Source organism: Sander vitreus, chromosome 1, assembly GCF_031162955.1.
Source record: "Sander vitreus isolate 19-12246 chromosome 1, sanVit1, whole genome shotgun sequence".
Classification (NCBI taxonomy): domain Eukaryota; kingdom Metazoa; phylum Chordata; class Actinopteri; order Perciformes; family Percidae; genus Sander; species Sander vitreus.
The window spans coordinates 26,351,151-26,368,873 of NC_135855.1; the positions used below are offsets into that span (position 1 = coordinate 26,351,151).

Consider the following 17,723-nt stretch of genomic DNA (forward strand, 5'->3'; position numbering starts at 1 on the left):
TTTTATACTTTGTATTTCTTTTCTTTTATTTACCTTAACAAAAGCACATTTCATTGCATTATCCAAGAACATATTTGACTTTACTATTGTACATGGTGGAGCTAGTTAGGAGTGGCAACTTATGTTTGTACAGTACGCTCAGAGCTTGGGGGAAACAGCTATATTATTTAATGTTTGCCATGAGTGAGAGTCTGTGAAGACAAAAAAAAATATTACACTTTACTTGTAAGCAAAATCCCCAGAGAAAGGGGAACAACAAAAAACAAATGTACAACACCTTAAATAAGCCTTCCATCTTTGGGTTAAGTAAGTCAATCTGCCAATCATATACCTTCATATAACATTTTGAAAATACCATAGGGCTCACATTATTTTCAACTTACATTGGAAAAAAGCAAACTGTGTAAAACCTTGGGCTACTGTATAACCTTGGCTAATTAAGCTAAATGAACTTTTCATGACAGCTTGGAATGTGCAAATATCAGCTGTCAGAGAAAAACACAGAGTGTACTTTAGGTTTATATAAAAAAGAAAATATAAAATATAGAATGAAATGTGTCCGTTATGAGATGAGGTACTGGGGATGTTTAGATCTTCACCCCTGGCTGGGACAGTTGGCAGGTGGTAATGTCTGGCAGGGTTATCGAGGTTGACATAATGTGGGCGAGGGAACAACCTGGTCGCCACGGTAAAGAGGACAACGCCGCGGCGTTCCAGGTGTTGGTTGCCCATGGCTACTGTGTGGGAGCGCTAGAAGTCCAGGTGTTTGTTGCCGGAAGTGCCAGTGCCACAGCCCGAAGCCACCATGACCGCTCCGGCCAGCTCCCCCCTGCTCACACGACTCACCGTCTCAGACAAGTCTGGAGGCAAATGCAGTCTCTACAGAAACCAGAAAGAGAGAGGAACACAGAGGGAGGGAGGAAGGGAGGGGGGGGGGGGGGGGCAGAGTATTAGATCAGCTCGTATGGAGAAAAAAAGATAACACTACAGTGGATCAACATACAGTAGATGGTACACTTCAGTGATGTTTATTCACAGAGAGCCATGTTGGGTTGAAATTGCATTAGTTGCTTCAGCACTCCCCTCAGCACTAGCAACGTACAGTAAACCTGCTAGCGTGCTGCTAAATGCTTCAGAGAGCTTTAGTCTGTTACAGCTGACAGGGAATGTGTGTGTTTTGAGAAGTTGTGTATGGGACACAACAGCAGGCATTTATGAGGTGAGGTAAAATAAAGTGACTGTTGTCACTGTGAATGCAAAATCTGGATGTGTGTGCACTTGTGTTGATTTGCTGAGTTAGTAACACAAATGATTATGTTCAGCTAATACCAGAGTCATTAGAATCAAGACCTTTAGCTGTTTCATAGCTTATCTATGGAGCAGCCCTGTGCCAACTCAAAGCACAAAGACGCTAAGAGGTTAATGAGGGCCACTCATGTAAAGCCCCCTAACACCAACACGCTAACTACTATAAAGCTTAAGAGGGGCTACACTGCCCTGGTCTCTCCACAAGCGGCTAGAAAGGCCGCCAATGGCACTCCATGAACAGTCTTAAAAGAGGTGCTGAGAGCCTGAGAGGAGTTGAAGTATCTCCAAGTGAGTCAAGTGTGCGCCCAACAATGGCGTTGAGTAGCATGTCGCTCGAGTGTCTATCGAGGAAGTTAAATCAGAATACAAGCATCCCGGGTACAAGAGAAGTTAAACCCTGTAATTTGCCTCTGAAAGAATCTGCCATGACATATGACACCCACTGGTCAAAGCCTGTGCTATAAACCCCACCTCAGCCCTCAACACCTTCCCTGCCCGCCACATCCTTACCCCCTCCAGACATGGAACTTTAGGAGAGCCCTTCCACTCCCACAGATACTTATCTTTTTCTTAATGACTAGGTGCTTGGGTACAGGGTTTAACAGCATCATTACTAAGAGATAATTCAGGACTATGCAACACTCTGTATCCCTCTAGGGTAGACTACTTCCACCCTTTGCTTAATACCATTTTTTTTAAGGAGCATTGAAACTTCTCAGTCTGAACCGCAAAATGTTCATGTCTGATATGAAGCCTTGTGCTCCGGCTACTGTCGCTAACAGGTCAGAGGCGCGTCAAGTGGTCTCTTTTCTGTTCAACACATTGCCTTTGTGTGAGTGTCAGAAGACCGTTTATCAAGCAAGTAGAGGAAACAAGAGGAGTAGTCTTCATGCAGCCCTTTTTTACCTGGGGCAGGTGAGCTCTGAGACATTGTGAAGGACCTATAATTTAATGTCAGATGGTAAAGGTAAGGTTACAAAGGACATCTAGAAGCACGGACGGAAAATCCTACTGCGAGAAAAGAAAAGAAAACACATATTGAGCATAGAATAACTCTTGTGACACCACAAGAAGAATGATCAAGTTGGAAGAAACATGATAAATTAGTTAAACTTCGTTTTGTATAACTCTTTCTCTGACTCCTTCTCCCTCTCTCCCTCTCTCCCTCTCGCACGCACACACACACACACACACACACACACACACACACACACACACACACACACACACACACACACACACATATATTGGCCTTGAGGGGGCCTCCAGAAGCTCCAGCTTCCACCCCTGCCAAACCTCACCTGTGTAACCTTTCGTGTCTTCAGCTCACTCGAGTGTGATTGAAAAAGAAAAACAATGCATTGATCAAGCCTGGACTCAGTCCTGCTTAGTGCACTGCAGCGGAAACGCGGTAGAGAGAGGGGTAGGAGAAAAATCAATCACATATACATCACCCTCAGTGGGTGAGTAAAAAAAAAAAAAAGACATCACACCGTTGTCTGGCTGTCACGCACCCACGGGCCTGGCTATACCGTGTCTGTTTGGCTCCGAGCTCTGTGAACACACTGAGCATGTGCAGAGCGAAGGTCAAAGCAATCCAGAAGTGCAGCTCAGCTCCTCTAACCTTTGAGTTCAGGGGCATATGGGAACAATCAATGCTAACATCAAAGTTGGAGGGAGGAGCAGACATAACCAATCGATCTGACACAGAGGGAAGAGGGAGCCTAGTAACAGTCAGCAACCACCAGGCACATTATTGACAGCCAATATTAGGGCTGATAACTTTTATTGGTTATCAAGGCCATGAAAACTTACTTTACATTCAGTTCCACGTCAAATAAACTACTTTCATATCACTGCTAATGCAGGTTAACTGGATGAGGACAATCCAAGAAAAATATATAAATTCTTTTTCAACCCCAATTTTGAAATTTACACCCAAATATGTGATGATAGCCAAGTGCTGGGCTGCCATCAACATTTGCATTGACACCAAATGAATAGAGGTCAGTGTCGGACTCAGACAGACATAACCAGGGAGGCTCTAAGTCTGCTTCCCTACGACCTGCACACTCCATGATGTAAACAAGGACATCCGGAAAACCCTCAGAGGCATAGTGGGGTGGATGTGTGTGTGAAGTCTTTCTCTGCTGCCTGGCAACCTTCCTGAGGGTGGAGAAAGAGGAAAAAAATAAGAGAGGTGGGGGTGTTGGATGGGAGTGGACGGCGGGAAAATAGACCATTGGCTGTGGTGCATTGGTGGAGGGGGGGGTTTAAAAATGGATGTGTGCCACAATGTTAGTGTGAGTATGTGTGTGAGAGTGTGTTTGAGTTGTGATGTTAGTGTTCCCTCCCTGGTGGCGGGCAGGGGTAAAGGTCTATGGTTCAGCTCCGCTCCACAGCCGGAGGGGCTGGGGACATGCTGGCAACAGGGTGAGGGGTGACAAAGCTCCAAACGACCGCTAAGCACTTGAAATGAGCCCTGAGGGCCGGCCCACAGACTAGCTTTGCCTAAGAGGGTTACTAATATCACCCCACAATGGACAATTCCCTTCAGCTTACTAAACACCCCAAAGACCCGGTTCTTAAGGAATATGGCGTTTCATGCTGCTCGTAACCGGTTGTTCCCAATCTCCACATACACCAGTGGTTGTTTGTGGATATCACATCAGTGTATTATGGCTAGTTTTTAAGTTTTGTATTATGTTACGGTTCTGAGTATAGGAATGTTATGTAAGTGCATTATATTCCAAGATACAAACGGACAACTTTTTCCAACTGGAGCTTAAACAGGACCTACTCACACAAAGCAGCACCATCAAAGACATTCCACTGGTGGTAACGGCTTGCTAATGACTGGAGTATTAGGTGCTAATTTAACGAGTCAGTTCTTCTATAGAGTTTTAGCCACACTTTCAAATGGCCCGTGTCAATGTACAGCTTAGAACTATGGGAAACCCAACACCTTGTTGGAACATTTGACGACCGGTCTGGCTGTTCCAATCAGATTAGCCAATGTTGTAACATGCTCATGGAAGCGACATGATATTTACCATAAACACCTACTTAACACAATTATTGTTGTATTTGGTCAGCATATTATATGCTCTATCAAGTCAGTGAAATGAGAGAAACCAAACTTTGTATCACTAAGTTGAAGTCATTACAATCACAGAGGAAATGTCAATAAAGCAATCTGGCTATATGCTGTGAATGCATGAATAAGAAATTCCAGTTATCGTATTGTTGCAGAACACACTATATTAAAAAAATATGTAGTTTGAATGGATTTATTTACCACAAGTCCAGTATTCATGGACAGTGGTCACATTAGAGGTAATACCTTTTGCCAATTCAATTTCCCTGAGCAGCACAGCTGCAGTGCAGCCACTGTAAACTAATGTGTACGTCTGTCCATGACAACAGGTCAATGTCCTCCATTTCCAGTCCCATTTCTACAACCAGCCAAGGGTCAAAATGGTAGCAGAATGAAATTGGTAGAAATTTCCCAGACTTGCTGGTCTATCCAGTCACTAAACTAAGCTAAATCACCTCCCAGTGCCGTAATCTCTCACACCTCTAAAGTTACACTGCATTGTGTGGGAAATCATTTGCTGAACCTATAGGAACTAGTTCTAACTTATGCACACCAAAATCCACATAATGAAGTTATGTGCTTTTCTATTGGAGAAGCAAACTATCATCACATTTAGGTGGAAAACTTCACACAATACTTCCTCTACCTTACCAGAAAAAAATGCAGAAACAACCCAGCATAAATCCCATCACTTTGGTAATTCTAGCCCACCTGCACCTAACAAAAGCTGAGAAGAAGCTCTTCCTTCCTCTTCTTTTGTGGTAACAAAGAATGCAACACGATCCCTGACCTTGCCCTAACAATAACCTGTTGACTAGGGACGTTTTTATCCCTCAGACTTAGTCATTTTTAGTTTTTAAACAATGCTATTTAATTTATCTTCCTCATTGTTTCGCACAAATGTGATTATTCTTTTGTAAAATAAATGCCAATACATTTATTTTTTTGTCAGGGCATTTTTGGACCATCACCCTGCATCCCTCAGCATCAGCTGAATTCGTCAAGTATAACATTTGACATAACATGTAAGGATTGGGTACATTTTCCAACTACACTATCCTGTTGACATGCAAATAATGTAAATGCAAATGTTTAAATCTGTAAAGGACGGGCATAAGGAAAGAGTATAAGAGTGACAGGAGAAGAACGACACAAATGTAAACTACACTGGAGCTCATCTCGAGTTTCTTTTTGGTAATTGGGTGATGGTCACCTGCTCGCCATGTCACCTGCTGCCTGATCCAGGATAATCTGAGAGGCAGGCTTACAGACAGTCAGGCGGACTGACAGATAGACAGATACAGGCTCCTCATTTCTTCTGCTTCATGGCTAATGCATCTGACAGAGTAGGCAGCAGGCAGGCAGAAGGATGAGTAAGCATTCTGAGTGTAATTATATTCCCAAACACTGGAAGAATAGGAGGGAACTAATAACTGACTGAATTCCATTATTAAGTGAGCATGTCCAAACAGGAAATTGATTAGCTGACAATATTTCAAGGTTTTTTAATACCTAATGGAATGTTTATTCATGTTAATAGCTAGCTCCTCACTTACCCTTCACGCTCCGCAGACTGATCTAAAACAGCATTGGATAGTATCTGTCATGTTACTAAACATGACATGCATGGGAATCAGTTAGCTCTGCAATGCTTCTGAATAACCAAATGGACAAACAAGGGCCAAAGTGTAACTGCGCTGTAACACAACAACTTGACTTGTTATCTCCGTCGTCATCATCTTCAACTGAACCCTCCTCTGGGGGCCTCTGCGCGGGCCTGTCAAAAGCTTTGACAAGGGAAGCAGCGTGGGGCCATTTTGTCTCTTTTCAGTTTGGTTTTGCTTCTCTTTGGAGGGCAGTGTTGGTATGGACCGTGGGCATTGTAGGGTGAGGAGGCGAGGGCACATTGACCCCAGTGGTGGTGGGTAGTAAAGGGGGGGGTTAGTTGGTGTTATGGACTTGGGCACAGTCAGGAAGTGCTGGTCCGCCCTGGAGTGACATGGTGCCTGGGGAGAAAGGGAGGGGGATGTAGGGCATAGAGTACAAACATGTCTAAGTGCTGCCTTCACTACAGATAGGCCCATTGCAAAGAGCGCGGCTGCATGGGTTATGACAGCATATCTGGGGGACCTCTTGTACCCTCCGCCCCTCAAACACACATTTTACGCCTCAAGCCATGACTCTGATATATACGTCCTCAGGTGAAAACACCACTGACACTTTTGGTAAAAGCAGGTTTTCTAGTGCTACATATATGCCCTTCTATAATAATCCCACTTGGGAGAAAATGTCTACATATCAATTTATTTAATCTCAAAAACAGCACAAGGCTATAGCTTAACCCACTATTTGACTTTCTATAGGCAATGTAGCCTATTTCCTCATTATAATGAAGTTTTTAGGCCACTTTGAGTGTTAAGGTTTTTTAATAAAATGATCATACCACTGCACAGAACAGTTTGAGACTATAAATATTTAAACAATGTATGTAATGGTTTGAAGGAATAGTTTGACATTTTGAGACATACTGTACGCTTACTTGCAGAGTGAGATGAGAAGATGGACACCATCTCATATCTGTCCTTTAAATATGAAGCTGGATCAGGCAGACAGTTAGCTTAGCGTAGCATAAAGACTGGAAACTGGTGGAAGGAGCTGGCCTGGCTCTGTCCTAGGGTAACAAACTCTGCCTACCTACTTTTAAAGCTAACTACTTGACACTTTATATCTTGTGTGTGTAAAAACAACACATTGTAGTTTTTAGATGGATTTTGTGCAAAAGATTCTCCGCCGCTGGTTGCCTGGCAACCTTACCGCAACGACATGATAAAAAAACAAATAAGCATATTTACCAAAATGTCAAAATTTTTCCCTTTTAGATCACTGTCCTAACTGGCTCTGTCACTGCTTTAGTCACCAAAAATAAAAACCAGAGCATTACCAAGGATATTTTGACATGTATTATTCATTATTTTATCGTGTTGCACTCAGTCTACAAGTGCATACAACCATGTACAAAAGCAGACAGCCACACACTGCCACTTGCCTATGCATGTGTCACACAGAGGTATTTACAACATGAGTGCACAAAGCCGGCCAGTACAACTAGGGTTTCCTGAACCCAGCCTGCCTTCCAACAGAACACCTTATTTCTCCTGTTGTCTCCTCTTTTGCACTGTGATGGAGTTCAGGCAGTTTACAGGCATAACATTTGGCAAAGCGAAAGGTCGTCTGGAGGTTACTGTGTCAGCCTGGGTAAGTGGCTGAACCCTTAGCAGGGGTGGGGGCGACCACACTCACTGAGGAATAGTTTGTTGTTGTGTGAGCAGAAGACAAGTATGGAATAGGACAGAAGGGCGAGGATGACAACATATTATCTGCCATTTGAAATATTTCCAAGATCAACATGATGACGTTAAAGCTCTCCACAAGTCTGTAAACCTCATCTCCAACCACCTGCTTACTAGTACTGATCTTGCACAGTTTTATGAAATTGTAAGGCACAAGACCCAAACTGAGAAGAACATAGCAAAAAAATGAGCAAGCACAAAATAGCATATAGTATATACTCTGTTTACTCATCAGTAAAGGAGATTGACCATAGAGCAGGAGAGGTGCAGTTGTGTTTAAGCATCACTGATAAATTATTTTACATTCGGGATAATATACTCAAGTTCAACAGCTTGAAATCTATAGGAACTATTCAAGCAATCACATGGACCACACATACATCTAGGATGCAGATGTGAACCGGCATTCATGGAGCTTATGTCGCCGAGGATTTCTACATCATCCCTTAGCAAAAAATAGAAGAAAGTAAACAGAAGAATATTGAAGAGAAAGAAGTGACTACACCTTCTCTGTAACTCAAGATTAATCAGGAACAAACTTAATTTTCATGTCTATGAGAAGTGAAGGGGACAGTAAATGAACGACGCAAAAGCAATTGATGTTGACCTGTTATGTGAGTATACCTAAGAAAACCGTCTATTAAAACACTTAAGATAAGTAAGATAAATGTGCTGACGTGTTTGTAATACTTTTGATGTCATTGTGGTTGTACGTATGCGTGAGAGTTTGTGTGTATGTTTGCATGCATCCGTGTCTGTTAGTCTGCCCGGATGAATAAAGGGGGGTGGGTATAATCCATCACCAGTTGATAGTCCTCACAAAAAAAGAAGCCCTTTTTGCTGAGAGGACAGCCCTTGTGTGGACAAAGACCACCATACTGGGGACTTCATAGGACCCAGCTGAAAAGGTGTTGCCCAGAGTAACCCCATTCACATTAACAGGCATGCTGGCCAAAGCCAGTCATTACTGCTGACTTGGACCAGCCGGGCCACACATAGACCAGCCTAGAGCCTCTAAGGCCATTCACTCCACATCAGCCCACAGGCAAACGGCCTGAACTCTGCCACTGGGGAGCATCTAGAATTGTTACAATTCTATTGGACTGTCTGTCTTGAAAGCTTCAATATATGCAGCCTTTGAATAAATTTATAAAAAGCATGAATATACAGTTTTAAAAGGGAAAGAGTCTTTGCCTATTTATTAAAATGTGGCAAGAATGTGGCAATGTCAAAATAATAGACAATTTATAATTGCTTCAGTATCTAGTTAATCTGGGCTTTTAACTAAAAAAGCTGTTCCAATATGTTATCTCAGGTAATAAACAATAGTAGCTAGGGAACTTCTTTTAGACTTTTAATTATAATTAAGAAGAGACACATAAGAACTTGTGGTGTTACAGAATAATACAGTTGCAACAACTATTTTCCCATGGACAGCCAACAGCTGTGTGACTAATAGTGTTCCTGCAGATGTGCATCTCAACTAACAACTTTCCAGAGCACTAAGAACTTTCCACCTTCTTGCTTCTTGGACTAAAAAAACAACATAACATAAAAGAAATGAGTTTGATTAAGAACAGAACAAATACAAAAGTACTGGAAAACATTATACGGCATTTCTTACGAGATGTTTTATATTTAGTCTTGCAAAGGGCTCAGGTATTTACAGCCACTCGTCAGTCTACCACTGTTATTTGTGACACTGTGAGGGTCACCTCTTTCACAGTTACACAGTGAAATTATATGAGAACACAGCTGATGTGCTCCCAGTGGACTGGAATCCCTGGGGGCTGAAATGCTTGGTTCCACTAATCCACTGAACTCCTAAAGGAACTCTGGAAAACCCAAATCTGACCTATTCTCTGTCTCCACTCTGATGCAACTTGCAGTACAACAGAAAAAAAACGCAGAGAGCAAAAGCCGAGCCAAGAGGGACAAAATACTAAACAGAAATGTTGAAACTTCTTGGATTATAATCTTCAATATCAGTTCAATGTAGCTACTTAAACTTGACCTCAGTCTCCCACCCCCGCCTGCTCTCTTCCCCTATTTGTCCTCCATCCTCACCCCAACTCCACCTCTGCTCTTCTCTCTAGTATGCTCCCTGTGGGCAGGTGGTTGTGTAAATTTAGCCACAGCTAGGTGAGGTGCTTCCTGGGTAGACTGTTGGCAAAGCCACCTTTAGGGTGTTCAAGATGTCAAAGGGAATGAGACATCACCTTGGCTGCCCTGTCAAAAAATTCACCACCTTTCATTTCCCCCGTTACCTCTAGGTCCTAGAAGCACTGTGGGTGACGGGGAATTCTTGTTTTGTGTTTTCTAATTTTGCCTGAAACACATTACCTAACCTAGAGCGCTGGCTGAGTGTTAATTGTGAAGCATTACTAAAGCCATTAAAACAGTGAGCCAGGGCCTGGGGAGGATGCATGGTAAAGTAAAAAAATCAGAGAGACAATGCTAAATGCATGTGATATCCTTCCTGCAAATGACCCCTATAAGAGGAGGCTCTACAGAGAATGTAGTTTTAAGAAAAGATAAAGTGGCATGAACAGAATTTACAGATACATTGTCAAATCATAATGAATTTGCAATTTGTACACATTAGTAAAAGGAGACCAAATACTCCATCCATAAAAGACTGTTACAACATGTTTGAGAATGCAGACTTTTCGTCACAAAGTCTTTAATGAAACATAATATTTAATATCAAATGTCTGATGTAGACATTTGGTAAATGTCATAGTCCAGGTGTTTTATTAGAAACTCCTCTTTCACAACAACCTCATTTTATTCTGTTACTCTTTGGCCAATTTAGCATATTATAATTTCCCCTAAATGTGTTTTAGAGTTGATTGGAAATGGAGGAATAATCAATATCAAAACAAAGTTTATCTGCAGGTAGCAAGCTGCAGTACCAGTTTGGTTAGTAAGGTGACTATTAATCGAAATACATATTCCTTTCCTAATTTTACAAAACTGCATCTGGAAAAAATGAACAGAATGGATGATTTTCAGTCTAAAAGTCACTCAAAAATGTTGCTCAAATGTTCTGTAATTATTGAGCCTTTCATTTTGTGGTAGTTTCTGGCAACAGTTTTAAAAGAAAAGTGGAAGCATTTCTGTGGTTAGGTTTATTTGCCCAAAACCTTTGGAGTGCAATTATGTTCTATGAAGTAGAGTTTAAAATAAAAAAGTAAGAGTGAGCACAGAGATGGCTGGAGAGGGCTGTTGAGTTGAAAAGAATAACAAAATTGGAAAGCGTTCCAAATGTGACTATCAGCTTCTTCATTCTCCCCGATGTCAAGTTAGGCGTTTTGCTGGGAAATGGGCGGCCTGCCAAATTGGGGCCAAGTCAGAGTTGTCAGGGGATTACAGTTCTGCCTTGCTCACTGCAGGGGGTGCGGAGTGGGCCTCAATTACCCTGGAGCGGCGTGTTTGATTTGGCCTGGCACTTTTGGGGACAGACCAAAAGCTGAATAATGCACCATTAGCAACTCAAAATCCTGCCCTAAAATGAGTCCACTTATGCATCACATACAGTAATTGTGTGTCTATCAAAGGCTGGCAGGTCTACACCAATTACCCTGATAACAACAAAACAATCTATGCATAATATTATCTGCCGCACACCTGTGGGCAGCCTCAAACATCCAAGGTCCCGGATTAAAACTTCTACATCTCATTCAAAGTCTGTCATCAACACACTGCAGTGAAATGAAGTGTCAACTTTAGAGTGCTGAAAAACGATGCAAGGTTGTTCTAAGATAATACGGGGGGAAAGGTGTGACGGTAGAACTGTTTGTTTTTACAAATACGGGAGATGGCAGAAAGAGAGACAGGGTGAGAGAGGATGGAGAGAGAGAGAGAGCGAGAGCAAGAGCGAGAGCGAGAGCGAGAGCGAGAGAGAGATCCCCCTACCATGGCTACAGTTGGAGCTGTGCAATTGAATTTCACAGGATATGAGGCAGCAAATGGCATGTAAAGGCTGACGCGTTAGACGGTTGCTGCCACACGGGCCAGACAGATAAGGGAGGTGTAAGTGAAATCATTAGGTAACCCTGTAGGACATCAGGGGCAGTTTGACGTTGGCAGGAGGCTATGAGAGCCAGAGGTCCTCCTTGAGCTCCATTGAACACCCACTCAGCCTGATATACATGCACTTACAAACACACAGGGAAAATAACTTATACAAACACAAGCCGCAAGACAAACAGGACTGAAGACAGAGACAGGCCAACAACTAAGCGCTGTTTATTTCCCTTTCTACCAATAAATACAAGCACATGAACACATGCAAGGATACACACACACACACACACACACACACACACACACACACACACACACACACACACACACACACACACACACACACACACACACACACACACACACCCCACTTCAAACTGCAGACGCCTCATTGAGGTATCAGCCCCTGTGATTGTGTTTGTCCACCTGGGTATGAAAGAGCCATTCTGGCCTGTGTGGAGGAACAGCAGTGTGGTATAGCTCAAGCCGGAGCCCAGCTAGGCTACGTCTGTCTCAGGCTCTCAGGGAGGGGAGCAGCCAAGTGTGGATGCACCTCATTACCTCACTCATCCACACACCAATTACCCCTAAATAAATACACCCAGCCCACAGGCAGCAACAATGACATCCAGCCTGAAAGGGAAGAAAGGACGCCGTTCAGAAAGCATTTGCACGCACAGAAAAGTGCTGTTGGATAATGATGAAAAAAAAGTACAGAGAAAAGAAGCAAAAAGAAGGACATGCGGGGGGCTCCAAGTCTTTTAAACCGCTCAAAGACGAGACGGAGAAAGAGAAAGAATGAAACAAACACCGAGCAAGCAGAGTGAAGTGATTCAGAAAATGATAATTTCTTGCTAAATTTCACCCAACACATCCGCAAGTGATTGTTGTGGCGGGGGAGGGGCAAAGTTTAATTGTTTTAATGCGTGCAGCCATGAGACAGCTCTACCGCGGACTAAAATGGTGATCACTGTTGAGCCGACATACTTTCATGTAAGACAGACCGCTTGGGGTAACGGTAACAGCAGTGTGTTCGAAGGCCAAAGAATATTAGCTAAAAAGAGAATGAACTTGCAGCCAAAGAGCTCGATCCCCAGAAAGGCCGACGAAATATGGCAGGCCGCATGACATGTGACAAGGAATACTCTGAAGGAATACAGTTTTTGGCTGCCCAAAATATGAGAAAACATTTTAAGCTGTTAGCAGTTAAAAGTCTCTGTTACTGGAGTGAGAAGGTGAGCGAAGGATGCAGAAAAGGTGTGTGGCAAAGAAAAGAAGGCAGATGTGTTTTCAGGGAAGGGGGGCACAAGCGAGGAGTGGAAGCCAAGAGTTCCTTCATGCTCCCTCCCTCTCTCCCACCTCCCTCCATGTGGGATATTTCTGCATGAGTGACTCTGTCATACCTGGGGGACACAATGGTCTCTCTCTCTCTTCCTCTCTCCCCCAGTTTCTTCCTCCCTCTTCTCTTGTATGTCTGTTCTGTGACTACAAAAGCCAAGCCTGGTTGGTCGTGTGGCACTGTATTGCAAAGGAGCGTGAGGACTAAAGGAGCAAGTGACGAGCTGAATGAAATATTATCATCATTAGTAATATCTTGAAAAAAATAAAATGAATAAAAGAACTTAACATGTCAACTTCTAAATCTCAATCATGGAGCAACTTGTACAGTAAGTGAACCACTTTTCTCATGGCACCTCAAGGCAAAAGAGATGATTCACTTCCTCCTCTGACACCTGAACAGTCAGGTGATGGGTGGAACTTTAAGTCACTGTGGGTGGTGTATCAGAATAATTCCGGATAGGCTGCTCTCCAGTCACCAGGATGTACGAGCACATCCCAAACTTGAAAACAACCCACATGACCAGGGCCGACCGGTTCACCTGACCAGAGGCAGATTCCTGGTTAACAGAAACAACGGCTGGGAACGTGTCAGTTTTACACGCTGTTGATTCGGTGTAATAAACAGAAGATGATGGATGGAATGGAAGTGAAAGGAGCAGGTTTATTAGGATTCTTTCCTGATGGAGGGCTAATTGAGGGAGGGCACGCTGAGAATGTCAGGTGCCACAGGTGGGTGGAGTAGTGTTGACATGCTGTGGCAGCATAGCCAGGATTCCTGGTGTACAGCTCAACCCTCAGCTGGAATCAAACTGCATGGGAATCCCAAGCTCTTTCACATACAACACAAAAGGCAAGGCATGTGAAGACCAACTGGTGTTTAACTAACACAGGTTCAGCTACTAAGACTGCCAGCTGGCCCTTAAAATAGAAGGGTCCCTTCACCCTTTCTCTCTTCTTCCTCTCTGCTTGACTTGGCCTGGAGGTTCCTTCTGTGAGCTCCAGTGTTTTTAATTTCCTGCACCCTACAACACCTACATGTGTTGTCAAACTCTGCAGCACACTTCACACGCACTGACATACTGGGAACACATCATTGTCTTTAAAGGAGAATTCCGGCCAATTTTTACGTTAATCTTGATCGCTACAGCTACGCGAGTACTTTCGATAGAAAAAACCCTGACCCGAATCAGTGCAGGTAACACGGAGAAGCTGCAGCTACGTACTACAAGCGTTCCCTGAGCTAAAACGGCAGTGGTCGGGGAAGTTTTAGAGTGCCTTTGTGCCTCTTAACAGACACAAAATGCAATTAATATGTCTGTGCCACATGAATAGGGCCCTTACGTGTCAACAAGATGCGTTTTCAACTCAGACATTGTTTAAATTCACCTACCCTGGTCCCTGTCTCAATCCTGCCGGTAGCTAGCTTGCCCTGCTAGTTGATAGCCGTTAGCTGCTAGCTGCCATCCGGTGAGTGTATTCAGACAGGCTTCTGTGATAATCATCCCAATAACAATCCATGGCACGGCGGTGGTGTGGCTATGTCCTCCAGAGGACAGGTCATGTCACGTCTTGAAGTGTATTTCCCCCTAAAATAAACAGTAGTGCGGTAGTAGCTGTTAGCTGCTAGCTGTCCCGTCAGTGTACAGCCAGTAGTCGTAGTAGCTGTTAGCTGCCCTCCGGTGAGTGTGTACAGCCAGATAGCCGTTAGCCGTTAGCTGCTAGCTGCCGTCCGGTGAGTGTATTCAGCCAGGCTTCTGTGATAATCGTCCCAATAAAAATTCACGGAGTGCCCAGTGGTCTGGTGGATGTCCTGCATAGGACAGATCATGCCTTCGCAGCGAAAGGTTTAGATTATTTCCCCCTCAAAATAGGTAATTGAGCACTGTAGTGGTTATGACCATCAGTGACTATGTAACTACATGGAAACGGGATAAACGATGTCTGTGGCTTGCACAGTAATAGTGTTACTGAAGCTTAGCTGTAGCATCGCGCTGTCTCCTGGGAATACAGTTGTAGGAGGAAAAAGGTAAACAGTAGTGTGCAGATTGGAGCGTAGTGTGTGAAGAGCGGAGTTGTTCATAAGGGAAGAAGCTTGGAGTAACGTAACTATGGAGAATATAGCAGATATACAACACACGGAAGAGCCTTTTGAGTTTGATGGTCGTCCTTATTTATTTGAACCCGAGTATACAGACAAAGAACTAGCCTCACAAGAGTTGGAAAGAACGAGACAGACAGAGGGGAAACAGGCAGATGAACTTGATGCTCCAAACGCAAGCTAAAGCTAGCCTTCAGTAACTGGAGGACATAGCCACACCACCGCCGCTATTGGGATGATTATCACAAAAGCTGGCTGAATACACTCACCGGACGGCAGCTAGCAGCTAACGGCTATCTGGCTGTACACACTCACCGGAGGGCAGCTAGCAGCTAACAGCTACTACCGCACTACTGTTTATTTTAGGGGGGAATACACTTCAAGACGTGACATGACCTGTCCTCTGGAGGACATATCCACACCACCACCGCTCCGTGGATTGTTATTGGGATGATTATTACAGAAGCCTGTCTGAATACACTCGCTGGGCGGCAGCTAGCAGCTAATGGCTATCAGCTAGCAGGGCAAGCTAGCTACCGGCAGGATCGATACAAGGACCAGGGTAGGTGAATTTAAACAATGTCTGTGTTAAAAACGCATCTTGTTGACACGTAAGGGCCCTGTTCATGTGGCACAGACATATTAATTGCATTTTGTGTCTGTTAAGAGGCACAAAGGCACTCTAAAACTTGCCCCGAGCACTGCCGTTTTAGCTCAGGGGACGCTTGTAGTACGTAGCTGCAGCTTCTCCGTGTTACCTGCACTGATTCGGGTCGGGGTTTTTTCTATCGAAAGTACTCGTGTAGCTATAGCGATCAAGACCCTGTATCTGAACCTCCTTGGTAGAAAGGTTTTCGTGACCTATGAGATTTCACACGCTACCTGTGCCTGAGAAGAATGTACAGGAGATATGCAGGATCCTCGAGTACACACCCAAGGATGCTTGATGATCTGTAAAAAACAGGAAATCAAGCAGCTTTTGTTTGTTTTCATGATCAACATGTCCTGTGGGCAGAATTGTGGCACGCCAGCCAGTTCTGTCTTTTACACACAACAAATGGAAATTATTTTACTCACTCATGATGAACTCAGTGACCGTGATTTGGAAATATAAACTTTCACTCACTAAAGGATTTTTGTTGAGATATGGATAATATAAAAAAAAAAATGTTGTGCAAAAACCCTGTGACACCACGACTTACAATAACGCACATATAATGGATTCTTATGAATGTATTTTACTAGAGCACATCCACATGTGTGCCAATGCAGAGGACTCAGAAAAAAGTTCAAACTAGTTCAGCTGTAATGCAATAAAATGCAATATAATCAATCAATGCACTGTGTTGGTCAATCAAAGGAAACATTCTAGGTAAATTATTGTGCAACACGAATGGTGCAATACTACTGTTTACTTAGCAATTGCTAAGATAGGGGATGACATGAGTGTCTTTGTGATAACTTTTTTTTTCAGTCCGGTAGATCCGATACATATTAGATTTGTGTGTCACATCCCAAGCCATACAGGTTCTACAAAACATATGACTTTTACATCAACGCAAGGCAAGATTGATCAGAATTCTTTACTGGTGGTCTGATGTACATAACATTAGTGGTGCTAATAATAAAGATGGGAGACATCTCCAAAGACAGTCATTATTAAAGTGTTTGCTCTTCTCTACTTCCTCATGCAAATTACATTCTGTTTGCTTATGTATGAGCATATCAGGTGAATGACAATTTGTTACAATTTGTTGTTCTCAACATACTGATCCGTTCAGGAGCATGACCTGTTGAGACAGGTATTGGTGAAGCTTGTTGTGTGAAAATAGGATTAGTATGCTGTCTGAAGTCTTAAGTGTTTGAACTGTCAGAACGCATATAAATAAAACATCCTACATAAAAATACTTACTATACTAATATTAATATTACTTCTTCCTTCTCCCAATGAGTGGGGGAATGTTTAAAATGTATGTTGAAAATATGCATGTAAAAAAACTGTAATAAGTATTTACAAGGCTGAGTTAGATAAACTACATAATTTTATCACTTTTAACACACATTATAAAAAGCATGCCATCTATCCATTCAAAAGAATAGCTCTGAAAAAGATTGAAACATTACTGATTTTTTCATATACAGGGCTGTGCTAGGCACACTATGACATAACTCAGACAAGACTTACTGTAACATTGGAGTGAGGAGAATTCTGTATGGTGTCAAATAAAAAATGATTGCGTTTCAATGAGCCATATCACAATGTAATCTAAAAATTTGACATGATGGCCCAATCTCAGAATTAGCAGGACAAAAACAGCGCATCCCAGTTATATGGGCCATATACATTGGCAAACACACTTACTTCATCTGCCAAATCCCTAAATTAACACCTTTTTGGTGAGAAAGCTCTATTTGGAACACGTCACACAAACACCACAGCTGGCATTCAAGGGTAAAATTAATTACTTCAGATACATGTGCTTCCTCTCAAAGTGGCAG

At 43.0% G+C, this 17,723-nt stretch overlaps 1 protein-coding gene across 3 annotated transcripts in view; it reads right to left on the bottom strand.

Moving 5' to 3' along the window:
• Positions 1 to 17,723, bottom strand: part of elp4 (elongator acetyltransferase complex subunit 4) — a 59,091-nt gene continuing 41,368 nt past the window's right edge. For 2 of the 3 annotated variants that reach the window (XM_078250544.1, XM_078250526.1), the window contains one exon: positions 1 to 879. In XM_078250544.1, the coding sequence (XP_078106670.1) occupies positions 751 to 879 (129 nt within the window). In that variant the 3' untranslated portion in view covers positions 1 to 750. Of the gene's footprint in view, positions 880 to 2,675; positions 3,475 to 17,723 lie in introns of those variants that run through there. The other variant, XM_078250535.1, reaches the window with a different exon arrangement.